A 17,770-nucleotide genomic window follows, 5' to 3' on the forward strand; every position below is an offset into this window, starting at 1 on the left:
GGCCTCCCTCCCTGGGCTCAGCCCTGCAGGCCTCGGGCTGCACACCAAACAACTCAGGGCAGGGCCCTCTCCGGCTCAGGACGCTCTCGGAGAGGCCTTCCTAGATCACCTACGTCAAGACACCTCCGACCCCCGTCACTATCACCTCGCCCTGATCATTGATCTGATTCATCCATCCAATCCCCTAAATGATCTTGTCTGTTTATAGTAAGTCCCCTGCTACGAACCTTTAAGCTGCGAACTTTCAAAGATGCGAACGTGTAGAGTACAGCAGTATAGTATTTTTATTTCAAGCCCAGGACGTCCGGAAGCAAGTGTAAAAGCAGTGGTGGTGTAGTACTATACAGCCGATTGTGTTACTTGGGTCCCTAGGCTAACTTTGCTGGGCGTACAGACAAATTGGACTTAGGAACGTGCCTTCGGAACGGAACTCGTTCTTATGTAGGGACTTACTGTACTTTGCTTATCGCATGACCCTGCATTCGTCCTCGGGCCCTCCTGGCAGGGGCTACATGGGTCATCACCAAATCTCCAACACCAAGACAGGGAACACAGTAGGCCCTCCGCTCAAGACATGGGATGACTGGGATGCGTGTGGACCCCTCCCCTGTTCTCCCGCGGTCATAGGCCAGCAGGAGAGACAGACACTCAGCTCAGCTCACCCGCAGCGGGGCTCTGAGGTCAGCAGGACTGTGGGCCGGGACGGGAGACGAGCAAGAGCTCCAGGGGGGCTTAGTCAACACATGGTGTAAACGTCACATTCTGTGGATGCAGACGTGGACGCCCAGAGGGAGAAGCGAGGTCGCCTGGCCGATGAAGGGCAGAGTCAGAAGTGGCCCCAGGACCCCTTGGCTTCAGCGCTCCGTTCCCAGCTCTGCCGAAGAGGCTGTGAGTCCTGACCTCGGTCAACGTGAGGCCTGTCAGACTGGACCTGCTGGCCAGCTGAGCTGCCCACACCCTGGGGACTTCGACCAGTCCCAGGAAACCCATCCCTCCCCCACCACCCTGGCCGCGTGGGGCAGGACAGCGGGATGACTCTGCCCAAGGAAACCCAGAGGGTGTCTGGCCCCAAACCTGGGGTGTGCATGGCCCGGGCGGGGTCACCCAGGTCCTGTCTCTCAGGCCTGATACGCTGGATGCCCACCGCGGAGCTTCCACGGTCCACGGCACTTCCACGGCCCGGGGCAGGTACCGGGCATAAAGAGACACAAGTGAACACACACAGGTAAGAGACTCTGGGAAGAAGGTGTCCCACTGTGGGGAGGCTGGAAGGATGGAGGTAAAAACAATTTGTCTCAGGAATAAGACAAAAGCAGCGACTTGGACAAGCTGCCGGGGACAGAGCTGTGGGGAGTGGTGAGCCAGAGCAAAGCCTTCCCGAAGGCTGGCCTCACCCCAGAGGAGGGGGAAGGGAGAGAAGAGAAGGGCCGAACCCGGGCAGTGGGTGAGGAGGTCAGCAACCTCTAGCTGCATCCGAAACAACTGTTTCCCACAGAGAATAACAGTTCTGTGCCAGGGAGCAGCTCCCGCTTGCTGGGGATCCTGGGGAGCACGGAGATCCTCAGCCCCACCTGCAGCTCCTGCCACGGGCTCCTGAGTCCAACAGCAAAGAGGCAAAAGGACGCGTGGAGCCCATCTCTGCACCAACCCCCTACGGCCCTCGGGCCCTCAACGCAGTGGCAAATGAGGCAAAAAACAAAGAAATCACCTCGGAGTGATTTCTCCGTTTCCCTTTCTCTCCCTTCCTCCCTCACAGATTTTAATTAAGGGTTTACTTGCAAAAGACCTAGCTCTATTTAACTAAATCCTTGGACCCCTTTTACATTGTCTTATATATTGTTTTATGCTAGGGCGCCAGTAAAAAGTTAATTATAACTTCTAAACTCTCCATTGCCAGTCCTCATCTTCCTCCCCTGCCTGATGCCGCTAAGGGTAGTGCCACTTAATTAACCACCCCCTTGTGGGTAACCAGACCTCTCGACGCTTTCTTCAACAGACTCCCGTGAGCACCCCTGGGGACAGGCTGGGCTGAGTCCTGAGGACCTGCACGGACTAGGCGCCGTCTCAACCCTCGAGGGGCTCACAGGATCCTGCAGGAGGAAGGGGAGGCTGGCAGGACGGCCCACTTGGGACCCCAAAGCAGCTCGGCAGGTGATGGAAGTGAGTGAAGAAGACACGGGCAGGACAGACAACAGCAGGGCGAAAATAGTGGGTGGCCCTGATGGCCTCAGAGGGAAGGGAGCAAGGATACCGGAGCTGTGGTTGGGAGGGTCTCAGTGGAGGCCTACGTCTTACGACATAGCCTCTGGGGATGGGGCTGAGGTCTGGGAGTTCAGTTTGGGACCTAAAAAACGAGTCTAAAATCCTGGTGCACAGCCAGGAGGAGATGTCTTCTGAGAAGACTGATTAATATACCGGCTGGATCTCAAAGAGGGATCAGGTCTGGGAGGAGATGGAGGTGTCTGCGAGTCTGGGCAGAAGCAGGAGCAGGGGGGTATGACTATCATCTGGAAAGAAGGGGTCGAGAGGCCCACGGTTGGTCCCAGGAGGAGCCACTTTCGGTGAGAAGGAGGAGAACCAGGAACAAAAGGAGGAGATGGAGAAGCAGGGAGCCCAGAGAGGGAGGTGTGGAAGCTGGGGAAGGAGAAGCCAAGCTGGACGGGGCAGCATCAGGCAGGTGGGGAGGCGGAGAGGAGGGGTGAGCACCCGGCTGTGGCCTCTGGGCAGTCGCTCTGAGGCCAGAGCCGGGGTCTGAGGCTGCAGGAGCCGGGGGTGGGAGCGAGGGACGCGGTGGTTGCAGGCTTCTCCTGACAGGGGCGTGGGGAGGCCAGCCTGGCCCCTGCCAGTCGCAGAGAGCGGGCTTTCCGGCATCCTATGAACTGACAGCTCTTGAGGACATGGCTGTCACTCAGAGCCAGAGGCAGAATTTGGCCTGGTGTTCTTCCCTCGGGGAAGATGCAGGCATGTCGCGGCCTCAGGGTCAGGCGCTGCCTCCGCAGATGGCATCCTGGGAGGCGGGTGCTCCCGGGCGCTCGGCCTCTGTCCCCACCCTCAGCACCCCCCAGCTTCCAGTGGCGAGCCCAGGCTCACCTGCCGGCCTCAGCTCCTAGGCTCATCCTGGAGACCCCCACTCAGCCTCTGCCCTTTCGCAGACCCTCCCGGAGTCCCGTATTGCGACAGCCATGCCCACACTCTTCTGCGTCACAGCCCGGCCCTCCTCGAAGCCCCATTTACTGCTGTCCCACCCAACAGCAACCAGCCCCGCTGGGGACACAGGGACCAGCTCACAGTGCATGCACCCCGAGTCTACGTCTCTGTCCAGGGCCTCCCCCGGCTGAGGCACTGGCTGGTGCTAGGGATGAGACTCGCTCTGCCCTCCAGGGGCTGACAGTCTCAGGGGGAGGCAGGGCGGACGGGAGGCATGAGGACACAGACAATTCCCTCCACAAGGTGAGGGCCACCACCAAGGACTGAACAGGGAGCCCTGGGCGCACAGGGAGAAGGGACCAATGCCGCCCAGTGAGGCAGGGAGAAGCTTCACAAGAATGACATTTAGGGGTGGGTAGGACTCTGTCGGGTGGATGAGAAAGAGCCTTCCCAGCTGGGGGACGAGCATGAGGCAGGGCCCAGGTGGGGCACTGGAGTCTGCCAGTGTGGCTGGAAGAAGATGGCTCGCCGACCTTGAGGCTCGTTGATTTCCCTGTGTTCGTGGCGGACTCAGCTCAGGGAGAGGCAGGCTTCTTACGACAACAGCTGCCACTTCAGGAGGGCTTCTGTATGGGAACATGATTCTTCAATCCTCCCCACCCCCATGGGGTAGGTAAATAATTCTTCCCATTTTACAGATAAGGCACAGAGAGGTTGAGTGGCTAAGCTAAGGTCACACAGCAAATAAGAGGCTGAAGCAGGGGTGAAGACAGGTCTGCCTGACTTCCAGGAGGGAGCTCTTAACCTTCACGCCGTCCCACCTCCCTGCACAGACACGACTTACTGGGCCAACCAGTCTGTGGGCTCCACGCTGCCGGTCCATCATCACGCAGTTACTGCGGGGGAGCAAGGAGCTTCCAGCACATCCTTTTCCATTTTCAGCCAATTTTGCTCTTCTTTTCACTCTTTATAGCCAGAAAGCCCATCCTTAGCAATTTTTTAGCTGCTTACGGGGACATTTACAAATCAAGCTGGTGTTTCTATTTCATGAATGTATTTGGGATACTAATGGCCGAAGGGAAAAAGGGTCTGCTCAGAGGGGCCCTGTCATCCCCAACCCAGCGGCCCCCAAAGAACACAGACCCAGACAGAAGCCTGCAAGTGGGCAAAACGTGGACACCACGCACACCCAAGCCAAGAGCAACGCAGCCGACAGCAAATTATGGTCGCGTAACTTTAGACACACCTCTCCTCAGTTAGGTACCTCTTACAAGGAGGGCCTTTATTAACTTTTTAAACCTTCTCCTGTCTGTCTGGAGGTGCCCCCTGGAATATGATTTTAGATGCTTTCCGTAAGATCAATGAACAGGGAAGAAGCTGGTTATGAATTTCAACTCTGTAACTTTCTCACTCGGGCGGAGGAAGGGCTTGGCCAGTGGACCTGAGAGGTGGATGGGGCCCCGCTGGCCTAGGGAAGGGGCTCCAGGGGAGAGCTTCTGAGTGGCTGGATGACACCAGCACTGATCTGAGCCCAGCGCGGCCCCTAGCCCCATCCTGGGACACACTGCACCAGACACCAGAGAGGCCAGCATTTCTTTAAAAACAGCGAGATTTTAGTGTTGCCTTTTTAAAGCTACGAGAATAATACATGCTCCCTATAGAAAATCAGAGGGAAAAAAGAAAGAGAGAGCCATAAAGAAGGAAATAAAAATCCCTCATGATCCCATCTCCCAGACATCGCTTCTGGAACATTCCAGAGCCTTTGCCCTCACTGGCCTTGCTGTCTCCACAATCCAGGCCTTTTAAAAGGTCACTCCCATACACAAACCTTCCCAAAGACCCCATGGCACTTAGAATCAACCCCAAACTCCTGCCGCTGGCCCACAGGGCGTATCTGAACCAACCGGTGACAAACCCTCCACACTGCACACCTGCCTGCCTGCCCTCAGGTCCTCTGCAGCCGCTGGGCCCCTGCCTGGAATGTCCCTCCTACATCCCTTCACTCTCACCCAAAGCCACCTCTTCAGGGAGGCCTTCCATGGCGCCTCAAGGGGCTCTCAGTCACCATCACGCCCCCCGGGCCAGCGCTCTGCCATCCTCATCACGTGAACGGTTCTCTTACTGCTTCTGGTGTATCCACCCATCCACTGTGTCCCCATCACCAGACGCAGCACCCTGTCCTCACTCCCCACCATCACCCACTGCGTGGGACATGCTTGCACAGAGCCCTCAGTGAGGTGTACTGAATGGACGAATGAATACCCCTGCGGTCTTTGCTGAGTGTGTGTGCGTGTGTGTGTGTCTGCAAGAACTGCCCACACAGCTGAGATCGCAGGTCAACTCCACACACTTTTACCCACAAATCATCTACCGCTTCTCCCTGCAACTCAACGTGAAGGCTCAGGTCAAGTAGGTCCCACTGCCTACTGTGGGACCAGCCCATGTCCCCTACCTCTACCCCAAGGGGGCCCTGATCTGCAAACACCAGCTCCTGGAGGCAGTAATAACACCTACACAGCCCTTTACAGTACACACACTCGAACATTTCCTCCATCCCAGTGGAGTCTCAAAACAACCTGCCTCCAAAGAGGCAGGCAGGTCAAGGGGAGCCTGACCACCCCCAGTTAAAACGAGGCCAGGGGGGCTCAGAGCGGTCACATGACTGCTATCACCTGGGAGAAAGCTGACCCTGGACGTCTGGCCCCAAAAGGCACAGCCCACACCTTAACTTCGAATCAGTGAGGTTTCACCATAAAAACAAGAGAGGTGATAACAGAGGAGAGGACGAGAGCTCAGCTCTGGAGTCCAACTGCTTGGGTTTAAACCCCAGCTCTGCCACTTACTAGCTGTGTGACCTTGGGCAAGTTCCTTCACTCCTCTGGGCCCCGGTTTCTCCTCTGTCAAGTGGGGATGACAATAGCTCCCGCCTCGTTCCCTCATCAAGAGAAGCAAATGATTTAATAATATACATAAAGGCACATGCCAACACTCAATAAACACGGAGCCCTTTATAACACCACCCTGAGCCCATCTCTGCCACATCACCACACCCCTGGCACGTGAACCACCAGCCCACAGAGGTGAGTCACCTTGCGCAGTGGGCCAGTTCCCAAAAAGCCAGCTGCAGACGGACCGCTATAAACCCACTCCTACTGATGCCCTAACTCACATGCAAATTCCTCCAGCTCTGTCACTCTTCAGGCTGAAGCCCCGCCCAGCCCACTTGAGTGACAAACACTGACATCTGCAAACACTTCAAGGCTGCCAAGGGGAGAGGTTCCTTTTGTAAAAGGGAGACCCCTCTGTAAGTTCACCCTTCCCACCCGTGATGATCCAGGCAAATAAATCAATCCCACGTCAAGTGCAGACATGAAGAAAGCCTCCTAAATTCCTCCAGCACGAGGAGGCGAGTAAAGAGATTCTCCTAAAATGGCCACATCTCACCGTGCTGGCCCTCCCAGGCCCCTGCTTTCCCCTTATCTGCAGAGTCTCAGGGAGTCCCCACCCCTCTTTCCAGGCTCATCACCCTCACGTTCTCCAAACCTCCTCCCTCCAGTCACAACACGTCATGCCACCTCTCAAGTGTCCCCCCGCAGGCTTTGGCCTCTGCTGTCCCCTCAGCCTGCAGCTGCTCTGTTCCCAGCACCATCGCCCAGCTCCCCAGGCCGGGCCCAGCCCAACGGCGGCTTGTCCCAGAAGCCGCCCCAGCCTAGGAAGCGGCCACCACCAGCCTCTGCACTGAGATCCCACAGCCCTTGGCCATCACCCCCCTGGCACATGCAACTGTTGGGTTCATTTACTCACTCAGCTTGGAGACGAGCATGTCTGGGCCGGGGGGGACATCGGAAATAGTCCCTCACTTCGGGAACCTCAGTGCAGGGGAGCCGACATCGTCTTCTGTCAGATAGGGGTCTAAACGGCACCCACCCCAAATGGCTGTTCCTCAAATTCAACCAGGCAGTGGTGGTAAGGAGCCTGGCACACAAGCAGGTGCCCGGCCACCAGCGACTCCTGTTCTCTGCCTGGGACACGGACTCAGCTCAGCCTCACATCTTTTGAGACCCACAGCAGGGGGACAAGAAACCAGCCTCCGTGAGGGTCCCCTCCTAGGAAGCAGCCCGGACCTGGAAGCAGCACGGGGCGTGGGGAGAAGCCCAGGGCAGACTCACCGACAGGAGCCCCTCCCATGCCAGCCTTCACAAGGCTCAGCCCAAACAGGCCCCTTGACGAGAACTTCCCATTTGAATAATCAATATTTAAAGCTCCAAGCCTGCCAAGGGGAGTGCAAGGCCTTGCTTGTAAATATTTGTCTCGACTGGCAGAGCCAGCCTCTCCCGCTGCAGCCACCCGCCTCGCTCCTGGCCCCCCTCTGCTTGCACAGCTCCCAGCCAACTGCACAGCGGGATGCCCCTGGGGAGGCGGGGGACCGTCTGGCGGCCACGAGGGGCTGCACGGGGAGGTGGGCCCGCCCCGTACCCAGGCCTCTGTGTCAGCAGCCCAGTACACCGGGCAGCCCAGGGGCCACCACCCATCTGTCTCCTGGGGCCATGGCAGAGAGATTCGCTGTGAGGTGTCTCTGGATTCCAAGCAAACGGCTTTTCCCAGGAGGCACCCCAGATTTATGTCTTTCTTATTTTGGAAGAAAGCAAAGCCAAGGACAAAACCCTAGGGGCGTGCTTGCAAATCGTGGCCCACCATCTCCTATGGCGTGGGACGGCACTCCGCTGCCCACGGAGGAACCCACACCGGGCCCCCTGGGCTCCTGCTTGGGGCCACGGAGGCCTGGAGGGTCCCCTCACTGGAGAAGCCGTCAATGACGGTGGGTGGCTGTACCTACCAGCTGAGGTGCCTGCCCTGACATCACTGTTCCCAGAGAGTCATTCATTCATCCGCCCATTCAGCCTCTTATCCGCTCACCAATTATTTACTCGGCATCTACCTGTACCAGGCACTGGGGGCTGGACACACACGTGGACAAAAACAAACCTGGACAAAATCCCTTTGGGAGGAAGTCTCCCAGGCCAAAAAAATCCCACCAACAAATGGAAAATCACAGCAGAGACAAGCGCTGGGGTAGGAGACCTCCTAGGTGTCATGGGAGAGTGAGAGGGGTGTGGCCTGGTCCCGGAGGTCAGGGGGCTTCCCAGGGGAGGTGGACAGGTGACAAAGTCCAGGGAGGGGCCGGGCAGAGCAGGGAGGAAGGACGGTGGGCAGGGGGCCGCCCGAGTCCGGCTGCTCACAGGCACCACCCCTTCTGGCACCTACCCAGCCACTCGTTGAATTTCTTCACCTCGCTCGGAAGCCCCAGCTCGGTGAAGTCCCCGGCATGGATGAGCACGTCGCCGTAGGGCATCTGGATGGGGTCCGTCCTCGAGTGGGTGTCAGAAACGCAGACAAAGCGGGTGTATCCGGGCGGCTTGGGGGCGTCATGAGGCACCGGGTCCACCCTGAGGGGAGAGAAGATCATGGGGTCATGGGGTCGCGGCGCTGCGAGCCTGCAGCTCACGTCCCATCAACTCAGACCACAGCCAGGTCAGATCACACGTGGTCCAGATCACATCCGCCTGCCCACCTGCGTCTGAATCCTGCCCCTCCTGATCACTAGCCGGGCAAAACATTTCCCCCTGAGCCTCAGCTTCCCCTCTGTAACGTGGGAAGCCCTGAGGGTTGTTGCGAGGTAATGAGTGAGAAGGGCTGACAGGTACAACCGGGCACCTGTACCCGCGTGCACCTGTATGGCGACTACAGCTAACCTGCTGCTTGACAAGTAGTACCTCTCTACCTTTTTTTTTTTCATTATCAGCGCTTAAGGGGCCTTTTTGTCTTTTTTCTTTTTGTTTTTTTTTTTTTTGCGGTACGCGGGCCTCTCACAGTTGTGGCCTCTCCTGTTGCGGAGCACAGGCTCCGGACGCGCAGGCTCAGCGGCCATGGCTCACGGGCCCAGCCGCTCCGCGGCATGTGGGATCTTCCCGGACCGGAGCACGAACCCGTGTCCCCTGCATCGGCAGGCGGACTCTCAACCACTGCGCCAACAGGGAAGCCCAAGGGGCCTTTTTAGATGTTTTTTCTACTCACCCCTCTCTCATAAAGTTCTAACACCACAGGTACGCTGTATATCTGTTCATTTACTGTGCGTGTATCTGTGCTTTAGAAACAGAGTAAGATTTTTTTCACCCCCCCAAACCAGTTTTCACCCCCTTGGGGGGTGCTATCAGCCCCATCAGGGATGCATGGACTGAGCTCCACCTTCCAGCTGGAAGATCCGACTCTCTGGCACTGTGCAGAGACAGCACAAGTAGCATCCGGGCAGAGCCACGAGGGAAGGGGGGAATTTCGTGGGAACTTGTGAAACAAAGCACTGAAGGTAGGCAGCAATTTTCCAAAACCCGATAGGGTTTAGAACAAGGGCTTTCCAAGGTCCTGCAGGAAAACAGTTCTGGAATCAGAAGACCAGGCTTCAGATCCCAGATCTGCTGCCCGTCACTAATGTGTAACCTTAGGAAAATGTCTGGCCTCGGTTTGCTCGTCTGTAAAATGGAGCGACCTCATTAGGCAACAATGCTCAGAAAATTAACAAGCTGCGCAACTGTTAAGTTCTTGGTCCCGGGGAGCCCCTGGGAGCCTTCTCGTGGCCCCCCCAGTTCAGGGCTCTCCCTGAGAACCACACTCTGCCTCCTCAGCTGACTGATTTTTCCAGGCTCAAAACTGAAAAACAACGCAATGACATTTCAACGAGCTGCTCTCTCCCAACGAGGATGCCGCTCGAGGAGTTGTGTTTAAATCTAATTATGCGCCAGACCAAAGCAGCGCCACATCAGTTACATAAATACTTTTAAAGACATCTTTCTAATTATCCTTTCTTTTCTTCAGACAAAATACTTCGAAGGAACGTAACTAACACCTTACGAGAGACGCGGGTTCGGCATGCTGATGTGCGGGGAGCCCTAGCGCGCCCCGTCCATCGCAGCTACAGCGTCACATCCGCCCTTCCACGTCACCAGGCTGCGGCGGGAGGGGGTCGCGGGGCACCTCTCTGGGGGTGGTTAAGTCAAGTTAGAATCCCAGCAGGTCAGAGCTGGACCCGACCGGGGAGAAGAGGAAAAAAATCCCTGAGTCTGGTGATGGCAACAGGAGGGTTCTGGAGCCCTTCTTCATCCCTCTCATTCCTTCATTCATTCCCTCATTCATTCAACACAACACATCCTGAATGCCTACTGGGTACCAGCCCTGAGCTCAAAGCTGGGGAACTGAATGAACCAGACCTGATCCCAGACTGATGGTGGAGACAGACTTGGCCAGGAAACGACAATAAAGTCACAAGATTTGATGGGGCAGCAGAGGGGCTGGGGGCCAGAGAAGGCCCTAACCTGGCCTGGGGCCCCCTGAACTTTCCAGGAGGAGGTGATGCCTGAGCTGGTCTGGAAGCTCAAATCTCCCTCCCAGTAATTCCTGCCACTCCTCTGTCCTCTGGGTCCCTCGCCCCACCCCATGTGACAGTCTTGCAGGGAGCTGGCCTGTGAATCCACCTGTCCGCCCCTAACACAGCTGACTGGACCAAGGCAGCCAATCACTACTGGGCTACTGGCCTGGCAAGGAACATGAGTGAGCCAATCAAATTCATTCAAATTCATTCTTTCATTCTTTCTTTCTTTCTTTCCCCCTCACATACACTGAGGTTGTGAGGACACCACAAGGAAACAGAGAACAAGTCAAAGAGAAAAAAATAGGAGACACAGGGAGTGAGATGCCACCCCCTGTGAGTCCCTTGTGGAGGAGCCCTGAGCAGTTCCCGCCATCAGCCAGCCAAGAGCACGCGAGTTGCACCGGCGCTAGTCAGGCTGGGCCTGCTGCTGGAGCCCAAGCTCTTTAATTAACTCTGTTCTTACTTCCCTCCGCCCCGAGGTTTCTGAGCTCAGTGAGGAGGCAAACCTAATAATCCCCAGAGAAAAGAAAATAGACTCTTATTTCCCAGCACTGTCCTCCGGCTATTTGGATTGCAGCAAATGCTCAACCTTGAAATAATAACAACAGTAATGATATTGATTTCCACAGGCTGAGAGCTCATTATGTGTTAAGCGCTTTACATGCATCTGCTCTCTTCACCCTCACAATGACTGTCTGAGCAGGGCACTATGGTTGTGCCCATTTTATAGATGAGGAAACTGAGGAGCAGAAAAGGCTAACGTGCCCAGGATCTCAGCTATGGAAGCTGGTGGAGCTGGAATTTGAAGCTGGTTTTTGGTTCCAGAACTCACACCAAGCTGGACTATTTCCAGGCCTTCATTTCGTTCAGTCAATCTATGGACAAATGCTTCTTGAGTGCCCCCTAAATACCAAACACCTGCTAGGCACAGGACGGGACACCCATAGAGACCACCTCGTGCAGCTCCCAGAAACCCTGCCGGTGTTTAGAAGCGAGGAAAAGAGCGAGAAGAATGAAGATACGGAGAAAGAGAACGAGAGCACACAAAGGGTGGGAGGACTCGGCAGCATCATTTGAACCCTAGATCCAGCTGTGCCTGACGCTGGTCCAAACCTGGACTTCCTAGCTAATTATGTGAGCCAGTAAACTCTCTTTTACCCATAAGACAATTTGAATTGGGTTTCTGACACTTGCAATGGCAAAACCCTGGCTAACCCCTGAGTTCCAGCAGCCCTGTAGAGTAAGTGACTGAGGCCTGGAAAGGTTAGTCCCACATCCAGGGCACTTGCTAGTACGTTTAAGAGTAGAATTTGAACCTAGGCCTTCAGAACTGGAATTGGGGCATTTAACCTCACACCTTCTCGCGACTAGAAGAAACAAAGCAAAATGGTTATTCCAGAGTCGTTCTTCGTGGACCAGAGAGAAGGTATGGAAACAAGTGTTCCTGGTTTGGGGGGGGCCAAACCCGACTTTCCCAAAGCATCTGCCTGCTGAGGGGCCCCAATCAAGGCTGTGGCTCTTTCTCTCTCTCTCTCTGAGACCTATAATCTGTCACCACTCTCTCCAGCCTCACAAGGGATCTTCCCACCGGAATCCTGGCGGCAGGGATGGTGCAGAATAGAGAATGCAGCCTCCGGCACCTGGACCCAGCCTGGCACTCCGGCTCGGCGACTTCCTCGCTGTGCCCTGGACCCTCCCATCCTCCAGTCCAGCTCTGTAAGGTGGGAACCACCCAGGGCTGCCCCCTGCCGCCCATTTCCTGTGCCCTGGACCCCTTCTCGGTCTCTTTCTCCCCTAAGCCATTGGCTCCCTGGAAGTGCAGCTCCTGGTACCAAAGACTCATGTGGGCATCAGAAGCAGAGCCCCATCCCCCCACTACTTCCTGGGGAAATAGGGTATACTGAAAGCCAGGGGGTGGAGAGCAGAGGACTCGTTCCTTCAGTGAAGTTCCAAAACCATGTCCAGCCACGTAACTGGACACGAGCTGTGGCGTTCTAGAATGAGAGAGACCTCTGGTCCCCTCCTTTCATCCTACAAGTGGGGAAACGGAGGCCCAGAGGAGGGCAGGGACTGGTTGGCACTGGGCCACACTGCCCAAGGCTCTTTCCACGAAGCGCTGGCTCCGAGGTGACCTCCACCCTGAGTCCCTGTGCCTGCCCTTCCTCCCCACATCCTGGCTTTGCTTTTGCTGGTCTTCCGAGCTCCGGGGTTATGCCACCACCCCCAGGAAGCCCTCCTTGATCTCCCACCACACTCTTCCTGGGGCGTGCACCCTGCCTCATCCTTGCTCCCTTTTCTTTCCCTCCTCCTGTCCACTGTGCTAGGCTCGAGGGACAGCCCGTGCTGGTGGAGGGAACAGATGCTTAGAAAACTGTCCCACAAATGAATGCATAAGCACAGGCTGAAGCCTGTGTCACGAAGGGGAGGCTCTGAGTGCTTAGATCGGGGTGGGGGGCCGTTAGGAAGGTCTGGGGAAGGGTCAGGGAAGGTGTCCCCAAGGAAGTGACACCTGGGTGAGATCTGAAGGATGAGTCTATGTTGTCAGGACAAAGAGTAGGGGAGGCAGAGGGAACAATGGAATGTCCCAGAAAACACGTAAAGAGCAAATGTGTATGGGGGGGTGGGAGGAATTGGGAGATTGGGATGGACACATATACACTATTGATACTATGTATAAAGTGGACAACTAAGGAGAACATACTGTATGGCACAGGGAACTCTACTTAACGCACTGTGGTGACCTAAACGGGAAGGAAATCCATAAAAGAGGGCATATATGTATATGTACAGCTGATTCATTTTGCTGTACAGTAGAAACTAACACAACACTGTAAAGCAACTATACTCCAATAAAAATTAATTTAAATAAAAAGCATAAATGTCCCAGAAACCAGAACTGCACCTGGAGCCCTTGGGGAGAGGGTGCGGGATGCTGCCTGAGAGCAGACAGAGCCCAGGTCAGGGCTTTCTTCCTGCCACGCCCCCTCGGCCCCTCCCGGGGCCGAGGCTGACCCTCACTGTCTCCTGGAGACCTCTCAGTGCACAGACGGGCTAGGGGCCACCGGGTCCCTTCTGAAGCCTCCGTCTCACCTAGCGAGGGGGTCGGCACCCCAACCTGGCGCAGAGGGGAGGGCCGGGGACAGGGGGCCAGTCCCAGCCTGACGCAGAGCAGTGCCCCGCCCTGCTACAGTCTTCAAGGACCCTGCACAGCCTGACGTGCTTGGAGGGTCTTTAAATGGGTTAGTCTAGTATCTGCCGATGGGACTCCCTTTAAAGGCCAGAGAGGAGTCGCCATGCCTGGCACCAGCCCCGCCCCCCATAAGGTGGATCCCCAGGGTAACCCTGTCCCGCAAACACTGCTCTCACCTTCTCACTGAGCAACAGGCCACCCGTCCACCTGCCCACCCAGGACTAAGGGGCCGGTGCCTGGAGGGGCTCTCCCCAGACCACCGCAGGGTTTCTCGGCCCCCAGGGTAAGGGGTCTTCCGTCTCAGGGCCCAAAACTCAGATCCAGACATTCACTCCTCAGGCAAAGACAGCCTCGTTACCGCCAGCGTCTCTGGGGGCAACTACATAAATCACAGGGCTCAATCGGAGGCCACGTTTGGACTGTCACTGTTGTTACTAAATGTAAACTGTGGATTTATTAAATAGGGCCCCTCGCTCCCTCACCCCAGAGACAAAGCCCAGGGTGGCGATAAATCACGTGTTGGGAAGTGGCATCCATCCTCCCGCGTCTCCCTCAGTGGAGACTCGCCATGGAAACCCACGTGCTTCCCTGGTGCGCTGGGTGTGAGTCCAAAGAAGGGGGGTGGGAGGGAACAGCGCCCCGCCGAGTCCCCACGCGATCCGGCTTCACCCAGCTGTGTACAAAGTTGCATTTCAAAGGTGGGTTGACCCGAGCAGGCAATGAGAGAGCACCGGATGAGGAGTCCAGAACCAGGGTGCACTGTGTGCTCTTCCCAGGACCCGGCCCAAACCCCCGACCTCCCCAGAGCCCCGCTGCCAATAAAGCCCGGAACCCTGGCCTCCCCAGAGCCCCGCTGCCAATAAAGCCCGGAACCCTGGCCTCCCCAGAGCCCCGCTGCCAATAAAGCCCGGAACCCTGGCCTCCCCAGAGCCCCGCTGCCAATAAAGCCCGGAACCCTGGCCTCAGGAGCAGGCAGGCTAGCCTGGAGCCCATACTCCTAACTAACCGGTGTGGTGGGCAGCTGCTCACAAGCACCCCGAGAGGACGGATAAATGGATGAATGAACAAATAACCCGCAGTCGTTAAGCGGGGGAATCACCCTTCTCTCACCTGGTCATTCGCTGCCCTTCCTCAGGACACAGCCCGGCCCACGGCGGCCCGCGTGGCTCCTGCCCAGCGCACCCTCCACCCAGCTGGGCGCTCCTGCACTTCCCAGCCGCCCCCCGGCTCAGACCCTGCGGCAACTTCTGCCTGGCCTGTTTCCCCCTCCCAACTTGCTGCCCTCACTCCTCGTCCTCTGGGTCTCAACCTAAAAGTCAGCTCTTCCGGGGGGTCCTTCCTCAGCCCCTTGGCCGCCCTGTCTCCTGACTTCTGTTGCCCTAGCCCTGTTCTGGGACTGGGGGCTGCCCGGCGGGGGTGTTCTGCAGGACAGCTCTCTGCCTGCTGCTACTCAGCTGTATCTGCGGTGCCCAGGGGCCCCTCTAATGGGTGTGCAGACAAATGGGCACAGACACATACCCCACCTGCTCTGCCCGAGGGGCCCGGTGCTCTCGCCCGTCGCCAGTGGCATCCGGGGACCTCAGGCACTGTCACTTCCAGCCCAGGAGGATAAACCCCAGCAACAGAAGAGAAAACCCGGCCCTGGGAGGGCCTTCCCCCCTGCAGCAGCCCTGCCAGGCCTCGAGGTCCCAGAGACCAAGGAAGAGCGGGCCTGAGACCCAGGGCCTCCCATCCTGCCCAAATCTGCCAATCTGGTTCCAAAATGGGTACTGGGATTAGTTTCCCAAAGAGAAGTCGACCAAAAAATAAAGTAAGCAGATACTGACAGGCCAGCCCCGCGGCTCCCACGGAAATGAACGTTTTCCAGAGCAGGCGCTGCAGGGAAGAGGGTGTTCCCAGCGCTGGAACCCACCCCCAGGCCTGGTGGCCACCTGCCTTCCAGAGCCCCTTCTCCCACGAATAGTCTCTCTGCACCCATCCTCTACGACAGAAGACCAGTCCCGAGGGAACCACACAGTAACAAGAGGCAGCAACCTCCCCACCCCACTTCCAGGCCCGGGTGTGGAGACCCCCTGGCTCCTTCCCTACGTGGGCCGCGTGCTACATTCTCCCGTCTCCCCGAAGGGACAGCCGCTAATACCTCACCTGACCACTGCTCCCTAGAGGCGGTACTCAAGGTCCTAGAGGAAGCTGCGGTCTGTGTCCTCATGGGGGCATCTGACCCAGCCTGGGCGTCAGGGGGGCCTGCTCTGAGCCCCAGAGCCCAGGAGCAGCCCCATCGCAGCTCTGACCTCCATGTGCTCTCACTGGGAACTCGTGGGGCTCCCCCCTCGTCAGGGGCTTGTCAGAGACCCAGACCCAGCACAGGGGCACCCCAAAGGGGCTGAGAGAAGTTTCAGCAACGGAGCAGACGAATGTCTAAACTCTCAGATGGAGGCACGTACGTACTTACGTCCACAGACATCACAGCAAAAGGATGCTAAGCACGGAGAATGCCCTGGGCTGGAGACGGGTGTCAGTTCTGGTGCCTGCCAGCTGTGTGGGCTCGCGTGGGTCACCTGTCTGGGCCTCTGCTTCCTCACCAGGTAAGCCCTGTGGTGCAGGGCTGATGGGAGCGGGCAGCGGGGACAAAGGACGAGGACGTTCTGGCAACATCCGGAGTCGCCCAGGGCAGGGCCAGGAATTTATCCACCTCCACCCTGTGCCACCTGCACCCCTCCCGACCACTGGAAAAAAATCCAGGGAGCGGGAGAAAGGTTCTACCTGTGCACAGGAGTCCCGAGTCTATGTTCTCGCTGCGGCCCCACTGCTGGGGCACCCCTGGTATTTTCCATCAGCCCCAAAGGGTGGGCAGCAGAATTCCCCAGTCCTTTTGGAAAGCATCTCTGCTTTTTCGACAGAAGCAAAGGGGGTCTGGGCAAAAGGGATGGGCAGAGGGAAGAGAGGACAGCCAGGCCAAGCCCAGGGTCCTACCCTGCCATGGGGCCTGCAGCAAGTCCCGTCCCCTCCCTGGGCCTCGTCCTCCCCATCTGTACAACAAGGAACATGAATTAGACCAGGGGGTCAGTAACCCAATACCAAATACCAAGAAGGGGCAGCTGGAACTCAGCTCCCCAGACATTGCCACGAGGACGTATGGGCCTGGGGTTGCCAGGATGTTGGGCTTTGTACGGCAAAGCCAGAAGTCTGGATTTTCGCGTGCAATCACCTCCTTTTTCAATATTTGTAAAACATTCTCCTGGCCAAATGAAACAAGACTCCAGGCCAGAACCGGCCCACAGGCCAGCACGCTGCAACTTCTCCCACATCCCTCCCAACTCAGAGCCTCGCTGATCTGGGGATCCCAGAACCGTTGCATGAGACGCTTGGGCCCAGAAGCCAGGAGGCACCCCGAGTCCAGGAGCCCACCCCGGACGGCCCTCACCACCCACACCTTCCACCCTGCAGTCCCGTCGGAGACGCCCACTCACATCTGCACGTGCGGCGGCTGGAAGCGGCCCTGGTTGATGTTGTAGAAGGTGAAGGCCTGGGTGGGGTTGGAGCTGTACTCATCCACCTCGATGATGAGCCGACTGTGCTGGTGCCTCCGAGCGGCCATCACGTGGGACTGGGAGAAGGCCATGCCCAGGCCGCAGGGCAGGAGGGCCAGGGCCTCTGCTTTCAGGACGCCGGGATCCCACCTAGCGCGCCACATGGACTTCCGCAGGCCGCCCGGGCATCTCCCGCCGCCCGGCCCCGAGCCAGACCTGGGAACAGACTGAGGAGACGGAGCAGAACCGTGCGACAGTTAATCTGTTTGGGATTTGCTTTATTTAATGTCAGATGAAGATTTAGAAAGAGGGAGAGGGCGGGGGAGAGAGAAAAAAAAAAAAAAAAACACAGTCGTACAGCTCAAAAACTCATTACAAATCTTTCCAACTCAGCAGTTTGACGAATATACTTTGGTGAAAAGAAAAGGGAAGGGAGGGAGGGGACCAAAAAAAAAAACCCACAACGCCATGGACGGATGC

The 17,770-nt window shown here is 57.2% G+C and overlaps 1 protein-coding gene across 1 annotated transcript in view; it reads right to left on the reverse strand.

Annotated features, from left to right (window-relative positions):
- The window catches only part of MPPED1 (metallophosphoesterase domain containing 1), a 63,856-nt gene extending 46,342 nt beyond the window's left edge, over positions 1–17,514 (reverse strand). Inside the window, exons 1-2 of the mRNA XM_024737632.1 lie at positions 17,231–17,514; positions 8,413–8,594 (exon numbers count right to left, since the gene is read on the reverse strand). Coding sequence (XP_024593400.1) covers positions 8,413–8,594; positions 17,231–17,454 — 406 coding nt within the window. The 5' untranslated portion in view covers positions 17,455–17,514. The remainder of the gene's footprint in view (positions 1–8,412; positions 8,595–17,230) is intronic.
- Between the last annotated feature and the right edge of the window lie 256 nt (positions 17,515–17,770).

The sequence above is a fragment of the Neophocaena asiaeorientalis genome, unplaced genomic scaffold, assembly GCF_003031525.2.
Source record: "Neophocaena asiaeorientalis asiaeorientalis breed wild unplaced genomic scaffold, Neophocaena_asiaeorientalis_V1.1 scaffold242, whole genome shotgun sequence".
Taxonomy (NCBI): Eukaryota; Metazoa; Chordata; class Mammalia; order Artiodactyla; family Phocoenidae; genus Neophocaena; species Neophocaena asiaeorientalis.